The following is a 20,682-nucleotide window of genomic DNA, read 5'->3' as shown; positions in this document are numbered from 1 at the left end:
TAGAAAGCGCCCGATAAAGACTATGGAACGGATTAAGCCCAACCTAGGGGTGTCTTTGTCTCACATCCGCCGAATCCCTAAAACCCCTCAGGTTACGGTTCCAAGAAAACCAGCTCCGAGCTTCCAATCTCCACCGCGTCGAGGGTCCTCGGTGACCAGACGAGCCCTTGAACCCTGAGGGATAACCGGTAGCTCCACCCCCTCGACTTATTTCCGCGGCTCCTGCTTCACTTTCAGGCCTACCTTCTGGCGACCCGGGCTAGCCGCGGGTGACGGGCGACGAGTTCGCGTTCCCCGAGAGACCGTCAGACGGTTCAGTCGGCGCGGCCGCGGGTCGCCCGCCGGCTCCTAGATCCCGGGCTGGACCCGCGAGCCATTTTTTTTTTTTTTAACGTATTTATTCTCTCGTTTGAAAGCATCCGCGTGCGACCGCGGCCCTCTGCCACGCTCGGGGACGTCACGGCGGCCGTCGGAGGGCGTCGGGGGGGATGTCATCCGGCAGCTGCCACAGATCGTCCACCTCGGCCTGGAGAGCTTCTGCTTTTTCACGCAACAGCATCTGCAACCCGAACGAGACGCGGGTAGTGAACGGCGGCTCTGCACGACGTCTCCCGTCAGTCGTTATTTATTGAGCGCTTACTGTGCGCCGGGGACTGTACCGAGCGCCTGGAAGAGTACAAGACGAGAGCTGGCCGACGTGTTCCGTGCCCACGGTGTGCTGGTGGACCAGAGGGGGAGGCGGACATTAATACGAATAATGGATATATATATTTTTTATATATACGTGTGTGTGTGTGTGTGTATGTATATATATATGCAACCAACTCTCAGAAAATGTTGCTGGCTTCAGGGGGCCTTACCCTAAAATAATCCCGAGCAAGCGGGCGGTTCATTACGATGGTCACCGGATAAAGGTGACGACGACGATTCAGAATGATGATTATTAAGCGCTTCCTATGTGCTGAGCACCGCCCCGAACACTAGGGCAGGTACCAAATAAACACTTCGGAATGACGTTCCCCCGTCCCCTGAAGGCGCTCGCCATGCCGGCTCTGCCACTTGGCGGCTGTGTGACCCTGGGCAGGTCACTCCTCCGGGCCTCAGTTCCCTCATCTGTAAAACGGGGATGGAGACGGTGAGCCTCACGTGGGACAACCTGATCCACCCCAGCGCTTGGAACAGTGCTCGGCACACAGTAAGCGCTTAACGGATACCGACGTTATCATCGTTATCAGCGTCTAGGTGGGGCAAGACGGACATACGGGGACCCCCCCACGGCCGTCTCGTTGCCCTCCCAGCCATCACCAGTGAACCGCGGCCCGCTAATGATAATCGCGGCACTCGTTGGGCGCTTCCCGCGCGCCGGACACCGGACCGAGCGCCGAGGCGGACGCCGGCTGATCGGGTTGGACACAGTCCCCGCCCCACGGGGGGGGGCTCACGGTCTCGATCCTCATCTTCCAGATGAGGTAACCGAGGCACAGAGGAGTGAAGCGACTTGCCCCTAGGTCACAGAACAGACAAGCGGCAGGGCGGGGACTAATCCACTGACCCACGACCTTCGGCCTCCCGGGCCCGTGCTCTCTCCTTTCCCGCTGCGGGCTTGGCTGGCGGCAGGGGAGGTCACGAGTCCCATAAGAAGCGCAAACGTCCCGGGCCCGCAATCACATCTGTGGACCACCAGCGAGCTGGAACGTCCTTCTCCTGGAGAAACTGAGGCAACCCGGGTCAGGGCAGTTCACGGTTTTGGATTCACGGGATGGGTTTTTCCAAAACGGACTACTCCCCCGCCGGATACCGAAAGGTGCCCTCCAGGCCCGGCCTCGCCCATGGATTTTTCTCGGTGGTGAGAATTACCGTCCCTATCCTGCAGCCGGACCGACTGAGCACGGAGAAGACAAACGGCTCGTCCCCGCTCCTGGAGCGGGGGAGCGGGGGGGGGTCCGGATGGGGATCCAGACCTCGGGAAGCAGGACTCTGGGAGTAAAATCCTCTTGAATTGATTTCCAAACACACAGACAAGGGTTACGAGGGGTATTTTTTTTTTTCAACAACAACAATAATGTTGGCATTTGTTAAGCGCTTACTACGTGCAGAGCGCTGGGGGAGATACAGGCTCATCAGGTCGCCCCACGCGAGACGCACAGTTGATCCCCGGTCTGCAGATGAGGGAACTGAGGCACAGAGAAGTGACTCGCCCACAGCCGCCCAGCTGACGAGTGGCGGAGCCGGGAGTCGAACCCATGACCTCTGACCCCCAAGCCCGGGCTCCTTGCGCTGAGCCACGCCGCTTCCCCACCAGGCGTTATTTAAAACTAACACTTTTAAGTATCTCGACGTAAGTGTGCGGATGCGTCCGAAGCTTTGGGCTCTGATCAGGAACTGGGAATGCCTTTCACCGCTCCGTGAGTTCTGTCGGAGGGACGGGCGGGGGCAGAAGAGCGGCACAAGCAGGGCAGGAGCCTGACATCAAACCGGACCCGGAAGGGTGGAGGAACCCGAGCCAGAAGCCGAGACGCCACTGACCCAAGGGCCCCATTTCGGCCACCAACCGTGCAGTGACCGCCCGCCGCTCCCGAGCCCCGACCCCCTCGCTTCTCCTCTACAAACACCTTCCGGCCCCCCCCCCGTCCGCCGCCTTCGCGTGCCCAGGGGCTTCCGACGCTTGCTCTACGTTCTTCGGGCGGGGGGGGGCGGGGGGGACACGGTGACCTCCTCCTCACCTGCGCCGACGAAATGATCTGCCTGGCCTGATGTCGGGACAGGCGGTCGACGGTGCTCACCAGCACGCCGGGATCCGCGTTGGCGAGGTGGGCCAAAGACCTGTAGCCGGCACCGTGTAACTGCTCAGCTCGAGCCTGTCAAAAAAGAGTTTCACGCAAGATCTCAGTGCTTTTTAAATCTGAGAAGCAGCAGATCTCTTTCACTCGGCACACGGACGCCGGCCGACAGCGTCCTCGTCGTTACCGGGTACGGCGATACCTCGGAGCGCACCCCAAAAACGAAGGACGGGACTCCCGCCCGCGGACGGTTACAGTCTACCGGCAGACCGAGAAAGGCGGAAAAGGATTTAAGAGAATCAGAGCACGGACGGGACGGGACGGGACGGGAAGAGGCACGGCGTCGGAAGCCACTCGCCTCCTGGGGACTCCTGCCGCGGGCCTCAAATTTGCCACCAGAGAGCCGAGGGCTCTCAGGCGGGCCCGAAATGACGGGATTACGGTTTTCTGGCCCGCCGCCGGCCCTCTCCACCCCCGGCCTTCCCGCTTCCCCTCGGCAGGTCCCGTTTCTCACCGCCCCCATCCGCAGATCCCGTTAGTTGGGATCCTAACGCGCCGCGGGCCCGGTTGGAAGACGACTCCGTTGAAAGCGAGGCCGGGCCCGGCGTGGAAGCGGTCGAGACGTGACCGTTCGTTCGGTCACTCGATCCTATTTATTGCGCGCTGACTGTGTGCAGGAGACTGTACGGAGCGCTTGGAAAGCACAAGTGAGCAATAAAGAGAGGGAACCCCGCCCACGCCGGACTTAGAGCCCAGAAGGGACGTCAAAACAGGTGAACGGGCATCGGTATAAAGAAACGGAATTATAGATATACGCGCGTCAAAACCAGTACCCGGGCGTCGGTAGAAATGAACGGAATTATAGATACGTACGTGTATATATATATATATATACACACACACACGCACACAAGGGCTGTGGGACGGGGAGGGGGCGAAGAGCAAAGGGAGCGAGTCGGGGCGATGCGGAGGGCAAAGTGGGGGGCTCGGTCCGGGAAGGCCTCCCGGAGGAGGTGAGAGCCTTCGGTAGGGCCCCGAAGAGGGGGAGCGTGATCGTTCGGCAGATCTGAGGAAGGAGGGCGTTCCGGGGCGGAGGGAGGACGGGGGCCGGGGGGTCGACGGCGGGCCGGGCCCGGTGAGGAGGCGAGAGGCGGCAGAGGGGCGGAGCGCGCGGGCCGGGCTGGAGGGGGAGAGGCGGGAGGGGGCCAGGGGATGGAAGCCAAGAGTGAGGAGCTTTTGCTGGACAAAGCCAAGGCGGGGCTCGGGGATAAAGCCACCACCCTTCTCGGCGGTCGGCGGATAACCTGCCTTGGGGGGCGGGGGGAGGGAGAAGCGGCGTGGCTCAGCGCGACGGGCCCGGGAGTCCGACGTCGTGGGTTCTAACCCCGGCTCCGCCGCCTGTCGGCTGACTCTGGGCGGGTCGCTTCACTGGGCCTCACCTGTGAAACGGGGATGAGGACCGTGAGCCCCACGTGGGACGGCCTGATTTCCCTGGATCTCCCCCAGCGCTGAGAACGGTGCTCGGCACGCAGTGGGCGCTTAACGAGTACCCTCGTGCTGTCGGTGCCGTAGCGGTTTTTAAAGGGCCATCAGGTTGTCCCACGGGAGGCTTACAGGTAATCCCCATTTTACAGATGAGGTGACCGAGGCACAGAGGAGCCAAGCGACTTGCCCACAGTCACACAGCTGACAGGCGGCAGAGCCGGGATTCGAACCCATGAGCGCCGACCTCGTCGCTTCTCTCCCCTCCCCGGCCCGTTCCAGCCCCCCCCCCCCCCCCCCCCCACCGGACCACAGGCTCCTCGTGTGCAGGGAGCACGTCTAGCGATTGCGTCGTACGCTCCCAGGCGCCCGGCGCAGCGGCCCGCACGCGGCGAACGCTCGAGAAATACGCCCGCCGCCCAACGGGGCGCCGCGAGCCGCGTGTGGGACCCACGGAAGCTCTGGGGTCACGGGCTCTCTCGGGGCTGCCCGTTCCTCGGTGAACCGGTCCCGGCCGACTCCCCGGAAGTCCTCCGTCCGACGGGATGCGGATGGAGCGACTCGGGCGCTACTGACCTTTAAAACTCCTGCAACCTCCATGAGAGGGATGAGCTCCGTCCTCACGCAAAAGGTCAGTTTTTTAGTAAGTTCTGCGAAGAGACCTCTGTAGACCCAGAACTCTTCCAGCTCCTGCGGAAAAGGGAAGACGACGACGACAGTGAGGCGACGCCTACGTCGAGTCTGAGAGGGATCGGGAGTCCGACTTCAAGCCCGGCGAGCCCCAGGCCCGGAGGAGCGGCGGCTGAGTTGAAGCGGCGGGAGGTGAGGCAGGAGGCAGCGAGAAGACGTCAAAAAGGATCGGGACGCCGTGGGTCTCCATAGACCTGGCCGAGTGCCCCGTGACTCGCCGGCCGATCTCTCGGCCGGTCGTATTCCCGGGGCGCGGGGCACTGTTCTACGCCCTGGGAAGAGCACGATGTGGTGGACAGACACGTTCCCTGGCCACGGGGTTTAGTTAAGGTCCGGGGGTGGGGGCTTGGGATGGGCGGATAAATTTGGGAGCAGTTGCGGGTACGGTCTCCCCCTCCATTCATTCAGTGGTATTTACTGAGCGCTTACTACGTGCGCTTCCCTGTACCGAGCGCTTGGAACGTTCAAATCGGTAACAGGTAGAGACGGTCCCTGCCCCCTGACGGGCTCACGGTCTGATCGGGGGAGACGGACGGACGAGAAACGGTGGCGATAAACAGAACCAAGGGGATGAACGTCCCCTTAGAACAACAGCAGCTAAAGAGAATCAAGGCGAGGCACATCCCATCCAAAAAAACCCAAATAGGGTAGGCTCACGGTCGGCGGGGAGCGGGACCGACTCTGTCGGACCGTACTCTCCCAAGGGCTCTGCGCAATGTAAGTGCTCAAAAAATACCGCCGCCGAGGACGCCGGTGACGCTTTTGAACACTCTTAGGTCTCGCTTATCCTTAAAAGACCCTCCCTCGACCGCCCCGCCGGCTCCCTCCAGTTACGGCCCTCCTACCGTTCCTCTCCGAACTCCTCGGGCGGGTTTCCTACGCCCGTCGTCTCTGCTGCCTCTCCCCAGCCCCCCCCGCCACCTGGCTTCGGCCCCTTCTACTCCACGGGAACCGCCCCCTCGAAGGTCACCAACGTGCGCAGGAGCCCGGGCTTGGGAGTCGGAGGCCGTGGGTCCCAATCCCGGCTCCGCCACTCGTCTGCCGCGTGACCCCGGGCAGGCCGCCTCGCTCCCCTGGGCCTCGGCGACCTCATCCGGAAAACGGGGATGAAGACGGTGAGCCCCGCCTGACGGGCCTCCTGTCTGCCCCGGCGCTTAGAAGGGTGCGTGGCACCTACTGAGCGCTTAACGAATACCATCGTCGTTCTCGCTATCTCCTTCCTGCCAGCTCTTACGGCCTCCTCTACATTCTAATCCCCCTAGACCTCTCCGCTGCCTTCTACCCCGCGGACGGACCCCGCCCCCCGCCCCGGAAACACTATCCGACCTCGGATTCCCCGACGCCGCCCGCTCCCGGTTCTCCCATATCTCCGGCCGCTCATTCTCAGTCTCCCTCGCAGGCTTCCCCTCCGCCCCCGGACTGCCAGAGTCCCTCAGGGCTGCGGCCCGGGTCCTCTTCCACCGTCACCCGCTCCCCGGGAGAACTCACTCGCCGCCGTGGCTTCAGTTGACCTCTCTACGAGGACACGTCCTAATTCTGCGCATTAAATTGTATCTGTTGAGCGCTTACCTCGTGCCCAGCACTGCCATTAAGTACTTAGGAGCCTAACGATCCAACGGTAGACACGGATCCTGCCCACAACGAGCTTACGGTCTACGGAGGGCGAGGGGGACGTTAACAGATCGCAGATACGTACGTCTCTCCTGCGGATCGACGCCTTATCGCGGCGGGAGAGCCTGCGTACGCTGAGAGAGGGCCACCCACAGCGGAAAGGTCTAAGCCGAAGCGTCGGACAAAGCCGACTCACCCGCGCCGGGCGGCGGCGGCGCGGGGAAGAGTCAAAGGCTCAAGCGAGCGATCGAAGCGGTGATCGGCGACAAGGCCCGCGACGCGGGTTTTTCCCGCAGCAGAAGACGACGGTGGTAGACCGACTCGCCTGCCTCTACCGAGAAAACTTTACGGATACACGCACCGGAACAACCAGAAGATGGGAGGTTTTAAGAGGGTGCGCCCGTGGAGTCATTATGGGTCGGAGATGGCATCTGCAGAAGAAGAAGATACGCACCTACGTGCTGTGGGGCTGGGGGACGGGACGAAAAGAGGGAGTGAGGGTGACGCCGAAAGGCGTGGGAGAAGGGGGGAAGGGGGGGAAGGCCTCTTGAAGGAGATGTGCTTTCCACAAGGCTTCGAAGAAGGGGAGAGGAATTATGTCGGATCTGGGGGGGGGGGGGGGGCGCCGCGAGGCAGCGGGAGGCCGCGGGCGAGGGGTCGGCGGCGAGGCAGACGAGACTGAGGCACGGTGGGAAGCGTTAGAGGAGAGGAGCGGAGCGTGCGGGCCGGGTAGGAAGGGGCAAGGCGACCGAGTTCTCTGAAGCCAACGGCGAGGAGCTTCCGTTGGACGTGGAGGTGGACGGGCAGCCGCCGGAGTTCCCCGAGGAGTGGGGAGACGCGGCCTGAACGTTTTCGTAGAGCTACGACCCGGGCAGCGGGGCGAAGCGTGGACCGGAGCGGGGAGAGGCGGAAGGCAGGGAGGTCGGCGAGGGGGCCGGCCCGGCAGCGGCCTGGATGGAGAGGAAAGGGCGGGTTTTCCCCGCGTCGCGAAGGTGGGACCGACAGGATCTAGGGACGGATGGAATACGCGGGTCGAATGAGAGAGAGGAGTCGAGAACGACGCCGAGGCGACGGGCCCGTGAGACAGGAAGGACGGCGGTGCCGTCTACGGTGATGGGAAAGTCTATCTTACTGGCTAACTAACTTACTGCTACAGGCTCATGCCCAGATCGTTTCCGCAGGAAGACGAGCCGGGCAGCGGAGTGAAGAACAGACCGGAGCGGGGCGAGAGAGGAGGGAGGGAGGTCAGAGAGAAGGCCGACACGGTCGTCTAGCCGGGATAGAACGAGAGCCCGTAGCGGCGAGGGAGCCGTTCGGGTGGAGAGGAAAGGGCGGGTTCTTGGCGATACTGTAGAGGTGAAACCGGCAGGTCTCGGGAACGGAAGCGCTCAATAAACACTGCTGAATGAAAGTCATGGGGAAGACGGGGAAACGTTCCGTCTTGCGCACGCTAGGCTAGGCTCGGGCTGACGGCCCAGTAGAGCTGCCCTGAAGGCAGGAGGAAACGCAAGACTGCAGAGAGGGAGAGATCGGGGCTGGAGACGGAGAGCTGGGTGTCATCCGCGCGGAGGTGGTAGTTGAAGGAAGCCACGGGAGCGAATGGGGTCTCCGGAAGAGTGGTGCCGATGGAGAACAGGGGACTGGTATTCTGCATCTCCGGGCCTGACCTCTCTCCTCCTCCACATTCTCAGACTTCCTCCCGCCCTCGGGGCATTTCTACTCGGAGGTCCCGCCAACATCTCCAACGTCAACGGTCCGGAACTCCTCGCCTTCCCACCCGAACCCTGCCCCCGACCCTTGACTTCCCCGGGGACCGAAGACGGCACCATCATCTTCCCCGTCTCGCGAGCCCATGACCCCGGCACCTCCTCGACTCGCCCCTCATTTATCCCCCGTAGTCCGTCTCCATCGAAACTGCCGCGATTTTCATCGGAGCACTTCTCGCACCTGGCCTCCTTGCCGACCTCCCCGCCTCCCTCAACTCCAGTCCCAACTTCACGCTGCTGCCCGGATCGTTTTTCTGAAAAAAAAAAAAAAAAAAAGGCCCAGCCCACGTTTCCCCCGCCCCGCAGAATCTCCAGCGGTCGCCCGTCCACCTCGGCATCAGACAGATCTCCTCGCCGTCGGCTTTAAAGCAGCCCGGCGTCTCGCCCCCTGCCGCCTCGCCCCGCTACTCTCCCACGACCACCCAGCCCACACACTCCGCTCCTCTAACGTCAACCTCCTCACCGCTCCTCCGTCTCATCTACCCTGCCGTCAACCTCCCACTCGTGTCCGAGAGACGATTTCTCTCCCCCACTTGGAAGTCTTATCGGAAACCCGAGAGGCCTCCCCTGACGGAGCCCTCCGCTCCCCCTCTCCCTCTCCCGCCCGCGTTACCCTGGCTTTCTCCCTTCCTCCGTCGCCCGGCGCTTGAATCTATTATTTGTGATGTACTTATTCGTCCCTATCGCCGCTGGTCTGTAAGCTCACTGAGAGCAGGGAACGTGTCTGCCCGTTATACTCTCCCGAGCGCTCAGCAGGGTGCTTTGCGCCCAGTGACGACGACTGAACCACCGGTGGTCTGCTGGACCACCACTCTCCCCACTTTCAGAGCCTCGTTAAAATCCAGCACTTGGATCGGTACCCTTTAATCCCCCGATATTCACCGCGCCCCGAGCCCCACGGCACTTCGGTGCCAATCCGAAATTTAGGATAACGTCCGTCTCTCCCTCTGGACTGTAAACTCCGCGGAGAGGGAGAGGGGGGAAGTGGAGAGCGGGCCGGAGAGGAGCGAGAGGAGGCCAAGAAGCAGCAGCGGGGGGCCTCTCTGGGGCTGGAGGACGCGGCCAGAACGACTCCAGAATGGGGCTCCCGCGGCCCCGGGAAGAGCCACGGCGAATCGAGCAGGGGGGCGGGGGGGGGGGGGCAGCTCCGGCGACCCCTCGAATGGGAGTCGGAGAACATCGCCGGCGGCTCGGCTGTGGCCCGGGCGGCCCCGGTGGCCCGGGAAAGCCTCGGGGAAGCGCTTCTGAGAGCGTACGGCCCGGTGGAAAGAGCGCACGCTTGGGAGTCGGAGGCCTAGGGTTCCAATCTTCTCAGTTTCCTCATCTGTAGATTGGGGATTCAATGCCCGTGCATCGAATAAGCGCCCCGTGGGACGGGGACCGGGACCGACCTGTTCCGCTCGCATCTCCTCCAGCACTCCGGAGGGTCCCCGACACGTGGCAGACGCCTGAGGGGCACCACGACGTGCTGTCGATACCAGAGAGGTGGGGCCGACGGAGAGAGGAGGCGGCCGGGTCAACCCAAGCCGGTCCCCGGGGCGTCGGGCCACCGGGTTCCCGACGACGGCACGGGACCGCTCCCGCTGGAGGCGGAAGCGGCGGCAGGCGGGTCGAGCGGCTGCCGCGCAAACCCCCGCGGGGGACGGAAGGGGCCACGCCCGGCGGGTGCCGGGAGTCTACGGGGCGAGGGGTGAGGGGAGTGATCCTCAGGGCCGCCTGCCCCTACGCTACGGGCTCGGTGGCGGCGGCAGAGCCGGCCCCAGAACGGAAACCAACCGATCCGCGAGCGAGACGACGGGAAGACGCAGCCCCCCGATGCAACCGTTCGGGACTCGGCCTACGTCTTCCAGGGACGCGTCGCGGGCGTGACCCGCCTTAGACGGAGCGTATGTGGTCACGGATACCTAGGCGCCCTACGGTTAGGCCGGTGGCAAGGAAGTGGCTTTGGGAATCGGTCCCGTCCCGGCTCTACGAACGGGGGCAGGCCTGCCGTGACCGAGCAGCAGGGGAAATCGGGGAAGACTTCGGATCCAAGAACCGTCTGAGGCATTCTGCGAGCCTGCGGCAGGAACCCCGGAAAGATCGGGGGCCGCACGGGGCGGCCAACGTCTCAGCGACCACCGGCGCAGGTTTACGGAGCTTTAGAGGAGCACCGGCATCCTCGGGTCAGTCACTCCGGCTCGAACTCCACCCGACGATCCGCTGCCTCCCCGACTTGCCCGTCGCATCCCATTCCCCCAAGGAAACCCGACTGGCGCGGGCAAGACAGCGAGGGCGGGGCCAAGCGACTCCGTGCTCGGAGCGGCATTTCGGAGAGGCGACCTGAACGGCAGGGCGCGGCTTGAACTGAGGAGGGGGGAGAGGTCGGAGACGGGAAGACCGATGAGGAGGTGACGCCGTAACCTAGACGGGAGATGGGGAGGGCCTGAAACGGGATGGTGGTCGTGAGGGAGGGTGGGAAAGTGAAAATCTGGACGACGTCGGGGAGGAAAAACCGTCGGGCTAGAGGCGAGGAGCAAGTGGATAACGACGCCACTAACGGCTGAGCGGTCACTATACGCCAGGCACCGTGTCCCACGTGGGGCTCACCGTCTTCACCCCCGTTTTACGGATGAAGGAACTGAGGCCCAGAGAGGTGAAGCGACTCGCCCAAGGTCCCGCAGCAGACAAGCTCAGAACCCAGGCCCGTGTCCCGCACGCTAGGCCACGCAGCTTCTCCGGGCAGAAAGGAGTTACCGGTATCCCGGGGATTGCTAAATCCGCAGGGACAGAGAGGACGGTGGAATCGTCTCCTGGGGTGGGAAACGCGGAAGGAGGGGTGGGTTTACGAGGGACGTTTTCACGATGTTGGGGCGACCACTTGGAGACGTCCTAGAGACGGAGAAAACAAGGGTCTGCGCGCTAGACGAGCGAGGTTGGGGAGTGGTCCACGCGACGGGGAGCCCAGAAAGCGTGGGAGGCACTCGGGCTCGGCAAGCTGACGGCGGGAGTACTCCAAGCGCGGCCGCTCAAGTGCGGAACGCCCGAGCAGTCCCCGCCAACAGACGGCCGGTATCTGGAACAACGGCCGTCGGGATGAGAACGACCGCATCTCCGACTCCACCAAGGAACAGCTGCCCATCCCCGATCCGGCCCTTTCTCCTGATTTCAACCCGGGGTTTACGGCCTCCCTCACCCTCCGCAACACTCCCCTCGGCAGCTCCACCGTGGGCAGGCCGTTCGCAGAGCCTTACTTGTATGTATCACTGATGACCCTACTTATTTCGTCGGCGAGGCGTCCGTCCCCCTGATTCTATTTATCGCGATGACGACGTCTCCTTCTTGTCCGCCCGTCTCCCCCGTTTAGACCGTGGGCCCGTCACTGGGCAGGGGCCATCTCTACCCGTCGTCCAACTGTCCGTTCCAAGCGCTTGGCTTAGCAGTCGACCCTGACGAACGTCAGCCTTCCGGGAGACCGGCGGGGAGGCATCCTCCTCGCGGCTCTGAGATTTTTCCCCGCTCTCCTCGCCCCCTCCTCTCTGCCCCGATCGTTCCCTGAAATTGGCCGTGTTCTAGGTGCCGTCACCAGCTCCTCCACTTCCGAGACATCACAACTAACTGTTAAGGAGCTGTACGTCGCCTTGATTCTATTTATCTGCTATTGTTTTAAGGAGATGTTCATCCCCGTGATTCTATTCACTGCTACTGGTCTTGTCCGTCCGTCTCCCCCGATTAGACCGTGAGCCCGTCGGGGACTGTCTCTATCCGTTGCCCATTTGTACATTTCAAGCGCTCAGTACAGTGCTCTGCACATAGTAAGCGCTCAATAAATACTATTGAATGAATGAACTACTGCCGCCACGCGGACGACTCCCAAACCTGCCTCTCGGCCCCAACCCTTCTCCTCTAAAATCCTGCCTTTTCTCCTGCCCTCCAGGACCCCTCCACTTGGAGGTCCCGCTGACACCTCGAACTCGACCTGCCCCGACACGCCCCGCGGCCCGACGCGTCCCGGACTCGGAAAGGCATTGCTCTCGACTTATCGCCCTCTCTCCCCCCCTCCTTAGTCGGCTGTCAGATCTTCGGGCTGCTACACGACGCTGTCGGAATCAGCCCCTCCGTCTCTCCATCTGAACGGCTACTACGACTAGCCCGAGGTCTCGGCGGGTCCGGTCTCCACTCCGGCGTCGGCCTCCTCCATTCCTCCCGGGTTCTCCCCCTGGCTCTCCGGCCGCTCCTTCGCGGTCTCTTTCACAGGCTTCCCCTCCGGCTCCCACCCTCCACCCGTCGGGGCGGCTCGAGCCTCGGTCCTGGATCCCCTCAGATTTTCCATCTGCCCCCACTCCCTCAGAGAACCCATCCGCCCCCACGGCTTCGACCGCCACCTCTGCGTGGACGAGGCCCAGAAGCTACCTCCCCGGCCGTGGCGTCTCCTGCGTGTCCTCCCGCCCTCGGGGCGGCTCTCACTTGGATCGTCATCTCCGTCGGCAGCGAAATCTGCCGAGCGCTTACCGTGTTCGGAGCGCCGTACCGGGCATTTGGGAGAGCACGACACGACGGAGTCGTCAGACGTGTTCCCGGCCCACGACAGCTTTACGGTCCAAAGGGGGAGGCGGACGTTAGCGTGAGCGATCGACATCTTCACGTGGACGGCCCGCCTGCACCTCCGACTCACCGTGTTGATCGATCGTCCGCCTCGTCTTCCTTCCTAAACGTTCCCCACCTAGCTTCTCCAGCTCAGCTGGAACGACGTCTTCCCCATCAGGGAAACTTACAACCGGACTATCATTTTCGACTCCTCTCTAACTGCTTTTACCGCCTACATTCTCCTGCCCTCTAGATTCTCCTGACTCCCGCTCTCCGGCATCTCTCAGGTCTGCCTTTCCTCTCCCCCCGTCATGGGCACGATAGCGTTTCGCACTCTGGTCGTCTGCCAACTGTAGTACTGCATCAGCTCCTTACCGGTCGCCCCGCTTCCAGCCTCTCCCTTCTTCGGCCTGTCTCATTTCCAGTCGGTCGTATCATCGTCTCTGAATGCTATCCCGACCACGTCTATGCCCCCGGCTCAAAAGTCACCAATACCCACCCTTCCGTTCCCACATTAAACTAAAGTTCCAAAACACTGGGTGTAAAGAGACACCGACAAATCAGCCGACGGCATTTACTGAGCACTTACTGGGTGCGGGGCACTGAACTAAACAGTTGGGAGCGTAAACCACAACAGAGTCTGTAGACACGTTCCCTGGCCCAAACGAGCTTAAAATGAAGCGAGGCCTGTAGGTGTAATGACAGAGCATAAACGACCCTAATTTCAACTCTATCGAAATTACCAAAAAGTCCGAACTTTACGGTGACCTACATACGCCATAGTTCATTTCTTGACTTTTGCATTAAGCGCGTCACTATCCGATTAACTGACACTCACCTCGCAGAAACGCAGCACGCACGAAGAAAACGCGGCAGCCCTCGAAAGGAGATTCTGAACGTATCCTCGGGGCAGGTGGAATTTTTCGGCCACCTTCCAGATGTCCGTTTCTCTGAGCAGTGCGTAGAGAACAAAGGACAGGTAGAATCTGTTGACGATACTCTTATCCACGGTCTAGAAAACAGAAACGAACCAAAAAGAAGCCCGAAAAGTTAGTTTGCTGAGCAGGCGCCTCAGGGCGAGCTAGTCGAAAGGCGAGATCGGCCTATTCCACGATCGGAAGGAATGCTGGGGAAAATATCTGCGTTTTAGTATTTTGAGGAACACTGCCAGTGGAGCGAATAAGCTTGAATTTTATGGAGGAGCTGTAAAAACCAATAAAGGACTGCTGTTGAAGCAGAAAAAGATTAATATCTAAAACAGCGTTTGGTTTTAGTTACCCCTAAACTCTCAATAGTCAACAGTCATTTGCTAAAGGGAGCTATGGGATGTTTTGGGCAACGCAACTGGAAGGGGAGCAGGAGAAAAGAGAAAGGATTGAGGAGGAGGAGGAGGAGGAGGAGGAGGAGGAAAAAGAGGAGGAGGAGGAGGAGAAGCAATTCGTCGAGCGGGGAAGGCGTAGTATCAGACGGACGTCCACCTCTCCTCCACAGAAACCGCCGGCAAACTGATCGTGTGCAGTCCAGTGCTCTGCACGCAGTAAGCGCTCAACAAATACGATCGACAGTGATAACAGTGATAACTGTGGATTTCGGTAAGCATGTACCACGTGGAGGAGGGAGAACAGGTACTGAATCTTCATCCTGCAGATGGGGGAACTGAGGCCCGGAGAAATCACACAGCGGGTACAGGGCAGAGCTGGGATTCCAACCCCGGTCCGCTGACTCCCAGGCCCGTGTTCTTCCACTAGGCCACGCTGCCTCTTAAGCGCTTGACGTGCCCCGCCTCGAAGCTCCCCGCTGACCTTCCTGCTTCCAGCCTCTACTTCGCTCTGCTGCTGCCCGGATGGTTTTTATACATTTAGCCCACGTTTCCCCCAGTCCTCAAAAACCTTCAGCGGTGGCCCATCCACCTCCGATAAGACGGGAAGTCCTCACCTACGGCGTTAAGGGACGCCCACACACATCTCATTCCTCCGCACCTCCAGCCCGTCTATGTCGCCGCGGATCCCCGGCCCGCGTCTTCGCCCCGACCCGGCATTCCCTGCCCTTTCAGATCCGACAGACCGCCGCTCCCCCGATCTTCAAAGCCCTCCTCAAATCGCACCTCCTCCCGGAGGCCTTCCCTGACCAGCCCGTCATTCTCCCGCGCTGCCCGCCCTCCCTCCCGCGTCTCCGCACTCGGGGGTGGCTCCGTCTGAGCCCGTTACCGCCCGTCCTCGGACTCCACACGTCACGTAGCGCGCGCGCCGTTCTAAGCGCCGGGCCAGATCCGGAGCAGTCGAGTCGGGACGCGGTCCACGTTCCGCGTGGGGCTCCCGGTCTCGGTCCCCGTTTCACAGGTGAGCCAGCTGAGGCGCAGAGAGGTGAAGTGACTCGCCCGGGGGGTCACGCGGCACAGCCGAGATTAGAACCCAGGTCCTTCCGACTCCCGGGCCCGTGCTCTCTCCACGCCGCTTCTCTTGTCCGTGTGTTTTGCTCTTAGTGTTTCATCGCTCCTGATCTGCCTCTCACCCTTTCTCCCATTTCAATTTACAACCTGTACGTTTTCTCGCCCGGCTTAGCACAGCGCACCGCACACGGTGAGCGCTTAATAAATACTGCTCCTACCAGGACGACGACTACCGCCCCCTTAGGCATTCGTTTCTCACCCCGCCCCTAGTCCCGTATTCCTTATGCGCACATATTCTGCTGTCCCCCGTCTCCGTAATTTATCTTCATGTCCGTCTCTCTTTCGGGGCTGGGAGTTCCTTAACGATAACGTCGGCATCCGTCAAGCGCTACGTGCCGGGCACTGTTCTAAGCGCTGGGGGGGAGACACAGGGTCATCGGGCGGTCCCACGTGAGGCTCACGGTCTTCCTCCCCGTTTTCCAGATGAGGTGACTGAGGCCCGGAGAAGTGACTCGCCCCCGGCCCCCCGGCTGACGGGCGGCAGAGCCGCCACTGGAACCCACGACCGCTGACTCCCGAGCCCGGGCTCTTGCCACTGAGCCACGCCGCGGGGATCGCGTCCCACCGGTTCTATCCTACCGTACTCACCCACGCACTTGGCGCAGTGCCTCGCACAGGGTAAGCACTCGATAAACACCAGCGATCGACTGACCGCTCGTGACCCCGCCCTTCCCGTCCTGACTCCCTCGCCGCAACCGCCGCCTCCTCTTTGGGCCTCGCGGCTCTCTCGTGCCGCCTCTTCTCACGCCGTCTTCCTCCCCCACACCCTCTCCACACTGCAGCCGCTCCCCGTGCTTCTCAGCCCGGGATGACAATTCCGTTTCCACTGACCTCAGAGACCCGAGCCTAGAATTCCGGGGCTCTGCCGGGAAGGACAAACCGGAACGTTATAACGGCACAGGTAGAGGAATGGAAGTCAACGACATCGCCGTTTCAGACGATCAAGGAAATTAAGGGAAGGTTTCGAAAGCAGAGATGGGCTGACGATAAACGATGCCGGGGGAATCCGACAGCGATGGGAGGAAAACACCCAGGGACTATGCCGGAAAGACAGCAAACTACGAGGAGTATTTGAAGAAACACCTTCTGAATCGGAGCCAGTCGTCGTGGAAAGTCGGGTTAGGTCGGCTCTACCCTGTCTCGCCAAAAATAAAGCGAGGTGTTGCAGGCAGGAATCGGTTAAAGTCCTTACCAGATTACGTCAACGGCTCAGGCTCACCCCTCAGCGGCCAACTCGCTGGAAGAGATCGGTTGATGCTCCAATACCGGAGAAAGGAGATACGACTAAACGCGAAGGCCGTTTTACGGTGTCCTGGCTCTCAGGCGCCAGCAAGCTACTGCTGAAAGTTACACGGCGTCGGGTGGAGACCTCCGCGGAACGCCGACCGCCCGTTGTTCGAGCCGGGGTCCGGAAAGGAAGGGGGAGGCGAGATGCTACCGCTGATGTCCGCTGGGTAGCTGAAAGGAAAAGAGAACGGCAGAAGGAGGTCTGCACGTGCTCTCTGGATCGTAGTAAGGCCTCCGACGGCGTGGACCGTGAGAAACTCTGGAGCACGTTAAGGCAGATGAGCAAGCTGGACGATTTAAATCGCGTTAAATCGGAACCTGCCAGATGAACGGGAGGCTACGATAAGAGCAGAATATGGAGAAAAGGATGGTTTTCCCATCAGTGAGGGCGTGCATCTTATCGCCTCATCCGTTCATCCTTCATACCGAAGATCTAACGACAGAGGCCGGACCGGATGAAGACAAGGAAAGACTGGAGGAAGGCGTATAAACAACCTTCGTCATGCTGATGATCAGCCCCACGAGCAGAGAGTGAAAAAGATTGGAAGGGCTTATTATTAAAAGTTACGGAACAGAGCAAAAAGACGGCAAAACTACATCTGAGTTTCAAGAAAACAGAGATCACGACAACCGGAAGTTTTTAAAACACATCTGTAGTGGACGGAGAGAGGACTGACACGGTCGACAATTTTTCTTTCCTGGGATCGATCGTCGACAACAGAGGAACCGGTAGTCAAGAAATACGCCGAAGATTCACGTTAGGAAGACTAGCCGTGAAGAGCCTGGAGAAAGTCATTCATTCAATAGCATTTGCTGAGCGCTTACTACGTGCAGATCACCGTAACTAAGCGACTGACACGAAACGCCCTGATGTAACAGTTGCCCACAGAGATACAGCCTGTCAGCTCTACGGCGTTTCCAGCGACGGCGTCTGGATCCCAAAGCTGGACGGTGAAAAGACGGGAGAGAAACGACATCGATTCCTTGGAGATGTGGGGTCGGAGAAGGCTTCTGCGAACGCCGTGGATTGCCCGAAAGACAAACGAGGGGATTTTACGGCAAATTAAGCCCAAGTGGTCTCTGGAAAGCCAAATAAATCGACTGTAGCATATTTGGGACACATCATCGGGAGGACTAATTCTCCGGAGAAGACACTAATGCCAGGAAAAGGCCAGGGAAAACGAGGAAGAGGCAGGTCGGCAGCTTAGACGGACAGAGACCGCGACGACGACAGGGAAGAATCGTTAGAAAGGTTGCGGATTAGGGCGGGGGACGGGATGTTCTGGAGAAAATAGACCCGTGGAGTCGCTGGGAGTCGGAAACGACTCGACGGCACTCGATGATGATGATGAAACATTCTTCCTCTTGAAAATATCAATCGCTGCCAGAGATACTTAACCTTGAAAGTGAAGTCCCGTGGCCGACGTGTGAAAGGCCTTTCATTCAATCGTATCTGTAGAGAGCTGTAGAGAGTACAACTCGGCAACGGTTAGCTATCGCTGTGCACGGGACGATACTGCCCCAAACCGAGTGAAAATGGGAACAGCCTGCTTCCTCTTCCCACGCGCTTCCGCGATGACAGGCAAAACGGGCTAACCCTTGGAATCTGGAAGAGGCCCGAAGAAAGAAATGTTGCACTTTACACTACGGTAGCTGGGGGACTGTTCTCTCGGCCCGGATTAATCCGTCTTGTGTTAAATGGGGGAATTATTCTTCAGGAAATGTCGCGGCACACCGAAACAACCAAGACCGAAACTAAAAAAACCCACCCAAAATACATTTTGATATTCCATAGCAAGAGCTCCAGTCACACATAAAAAAACATAGCGTGCTTTCGCAAGCCTAACAAAGCCAACGTAAGGCAGCGTTTGGGATCCGTGAAAGATGGAGACGCGTCATTCAAGCACTTTTTAGAGCAAAGAACAATTCTACACCAATCTAAAGAACGCCCGGCGTCGGTCGGAAAGGGGATTTTGAGTTAATGATACAAAGTGTCAGCGACGGTTCCATTCCTAGAAATCAGAAAACGTCTTCGGAACGTAGCGTACCTTTTTTATGGCTTGACCTGAAGCCTTCCTCATTATATAGCTTTCAGGGACCCCAAGGATTTCTGCCACGTTTTGTTCTGCTGAGGAGAGGTGACTAAACTAAAAATTAAAAAAAAAAAGAAGAAGGTGAAACGATTTTTTTTTTACAGAAAAGCTTTCGCATCACGACTTCGAAAAATATTCATTCGCTCATTCCTTCGATCGTATCTACTGAACTCTTCCTGTGTGCAAAGCCCCGTACTAAGCGCTCCGGAGGGAAGTGCTCAGTAGAGTGCCCGGCACATAGTAAGCGCTTGCCAAACACCATCGTTATCATTATTATTATTAATACAGCAGAACGACAGACGGAACTCACAGTCCCGAGGGGGATTATGATCACGACCGCTTTCGTTAGACCTTCCGAAATAGTCAATCGTTTCAAAGGATCATTCGGTACATCACAAGTCCCCCGTGTTTGGCACCAAGGGCGTTACCCTATTTATTTTGTTAATGAGGTGTACCTCACCCCGATTCTACTTATTTGCTGCTGTTCTAATGAGACGTTCTTCCCCTTGATTCTATTTACTGCCATTGCTCTTGTCCGTCCGTCTCCCCCGATTAGACTGTAAGCCCGTCAAAGGGCAGGGACCGTCTCTATCTGTTACCCATTTGTACATTCCAAGCGCTCGGTACAGTGTTCTGCACATAGTGAGCGCTCAATCGATACTACCGAATTGGATGAATGAATGAAAAGTGCTGTGCAGATCTGGGAGGCGGGCAGGCTGCAGAATGCCGGGAAGATGTACCGGGATAAGTCAAGAAGTTCACGTGGTTACGGTTTTCCCTCCTGGGTTTAACAAAATGGGCCCGGTGATTTTCGGGACCTGTACGGTCAGGTCGCCAGGGGCTACTTCACCTCTGAATTTAGGAAAAAAAAGGGAGAGGAAATACACCCCTCCCGTGCCACGGCTCCGACTTCCAGACGCTGGGTGGAAAATGAAATCAGCCTCTAGGCAAGGGACAGAGGCCACCCCGTCCCCCACCCCCCCGTCCCGGTCGTGGCCGAGGGGAAGACCAATCTGAAAGTATCCACTCCACCGCCCCCGATAGGCCTCTTGCGAGTTCAAGCGAATTGGCATAACTGACGACTACCGCCTTCAATCTAGCAGGGGAGACAATCTAGCGGAAAGGAAAATAAATTCCAGATACGGGGAGGTAGGAGAGTATATAACACAGACAACCCTACGAAGGGCTGTAGGTACGTAAGTCCTTGGGTAGCGCGGAGGTGCAGAGACGGCAGTCGAGGGGAGGTGAGAAACGAACCCAAGACGACCTCGATCGATCGTACTTATCGAGCGCTCGCTCGCTGCGTGCTCGACTCCGTCTCGGCCATTGGGCGAGTACGATATTCTAGAATCGGAGGGGAGGAGACGTGATTTCAGGAGGGATCCGAGGAAGGCCGGGGGTCCGTCGGATAGGAAGCCGGAGGAGCTCCCGGAGGGGGCGGGGAACGAGGGACGCGACGGGGGTGGGCGAGATGAGAAAGGAGGCCCAGTGAACGGGTGAGCTTGAGAGGAACTGAGGGTGCGCACTGGGGCGGTCCTCGTTAGAATGTAAACACCCAAGGATCACGGCCACCGTCTCCACGGTACTCTCCCGGGCGCTCAGTACAGTTCCCTGCACACGGTAGGTGCTCGATAAAATAGAAGCGACCGACCGGGGGGGCGATCCGGAGCAGAGAGTGGCAGAGCGGGAAGGCGAGAGCCGCCGGAGCGTCCGGCTTAATGATAACCGCGGCGCTCGTTAAGCGCCTACTGCGTGCCGAGCACTGCACTAAGCACGGGGGAATACACACAGCGACCAGGTCCCACGTGGGGCTCGCGGGCTAAGCAGGAGGGAGAACAGGTGCTGAATCCCCGCTGTGCAGATAAGGGAACTGAGGGACAGAGAGGTTCAGTGACTTGTCCCCGGCCACACGGCAGCTGGGCGGCGGAGCCAGAATTAGAACCCAGGTCCCCTGACTC

General features: G+C 59.8%; 1 protein-coding gene across 9 annotated transcripts in view; it reads right to left on the bottom strand.

The window, feature by feature from the left end:
• Positions 1-376: 376 nt before the first annotated feature.
• Positions 377-20,682, bottom strand: part of HELQ (helicase, POLQ like) — a 54,069-nt gene continuing 33,763 nt past the window's right edge. For 7 of the 9 annotated variants that reach the window (XM_029073205.2, XM_029073209.2, XM_029073208.1 and 4 more), the window contains 5 exons: positions 18,680-18,778; positions 13,734-13,907; positions 4,839-4,952; positions 2,724-2,858; positions 377-559 (listed from right to left, as the gene is read on the bottom strand). In XM_029073205.2, coding sequence (XP_028929038.1) covers positions 458-559; positions 2,724-2,858; positions 4,839-4,952; positions 13,734-13,907; positions 18,680-18,778 — 624 coding nt within the window. In that variant the 3' untranslated portion in view covers positions 377-457. Of the gene's footprint in view, positions 560-596; positions 719-1,541; positions 1,705-2,723; positions 2,859-4,838; positions 4,953-13,733; positions 13,908-18,679; positions 18,779-20,682 lie in introns of those variants that run through there. The other 2 variants (XM_029073206.2, XM_039913374.1) reach the window with 2 other exon arrangements.

The sequence above is a fragment of the Ornithorhynchus anatinus genome, chromosome 10, assembly GCF_004115215.2.
Source record: "Ornithorhynchus anatinus isolate Pmale09 chromosome 10, mOrnAna1.pri.v4, whole genome shotgun sequence".
Taxonomy (NCBI): Eukaryota; Metazoa; Chordata; class Mammalia; order Monotremata; family Ornithorhynchidae; genus Ornithorhynchus; species Ornithorhynchus anatinus.
This window is presented reverse-complemented; position numbering and strand designations above follow the sequence as displayed.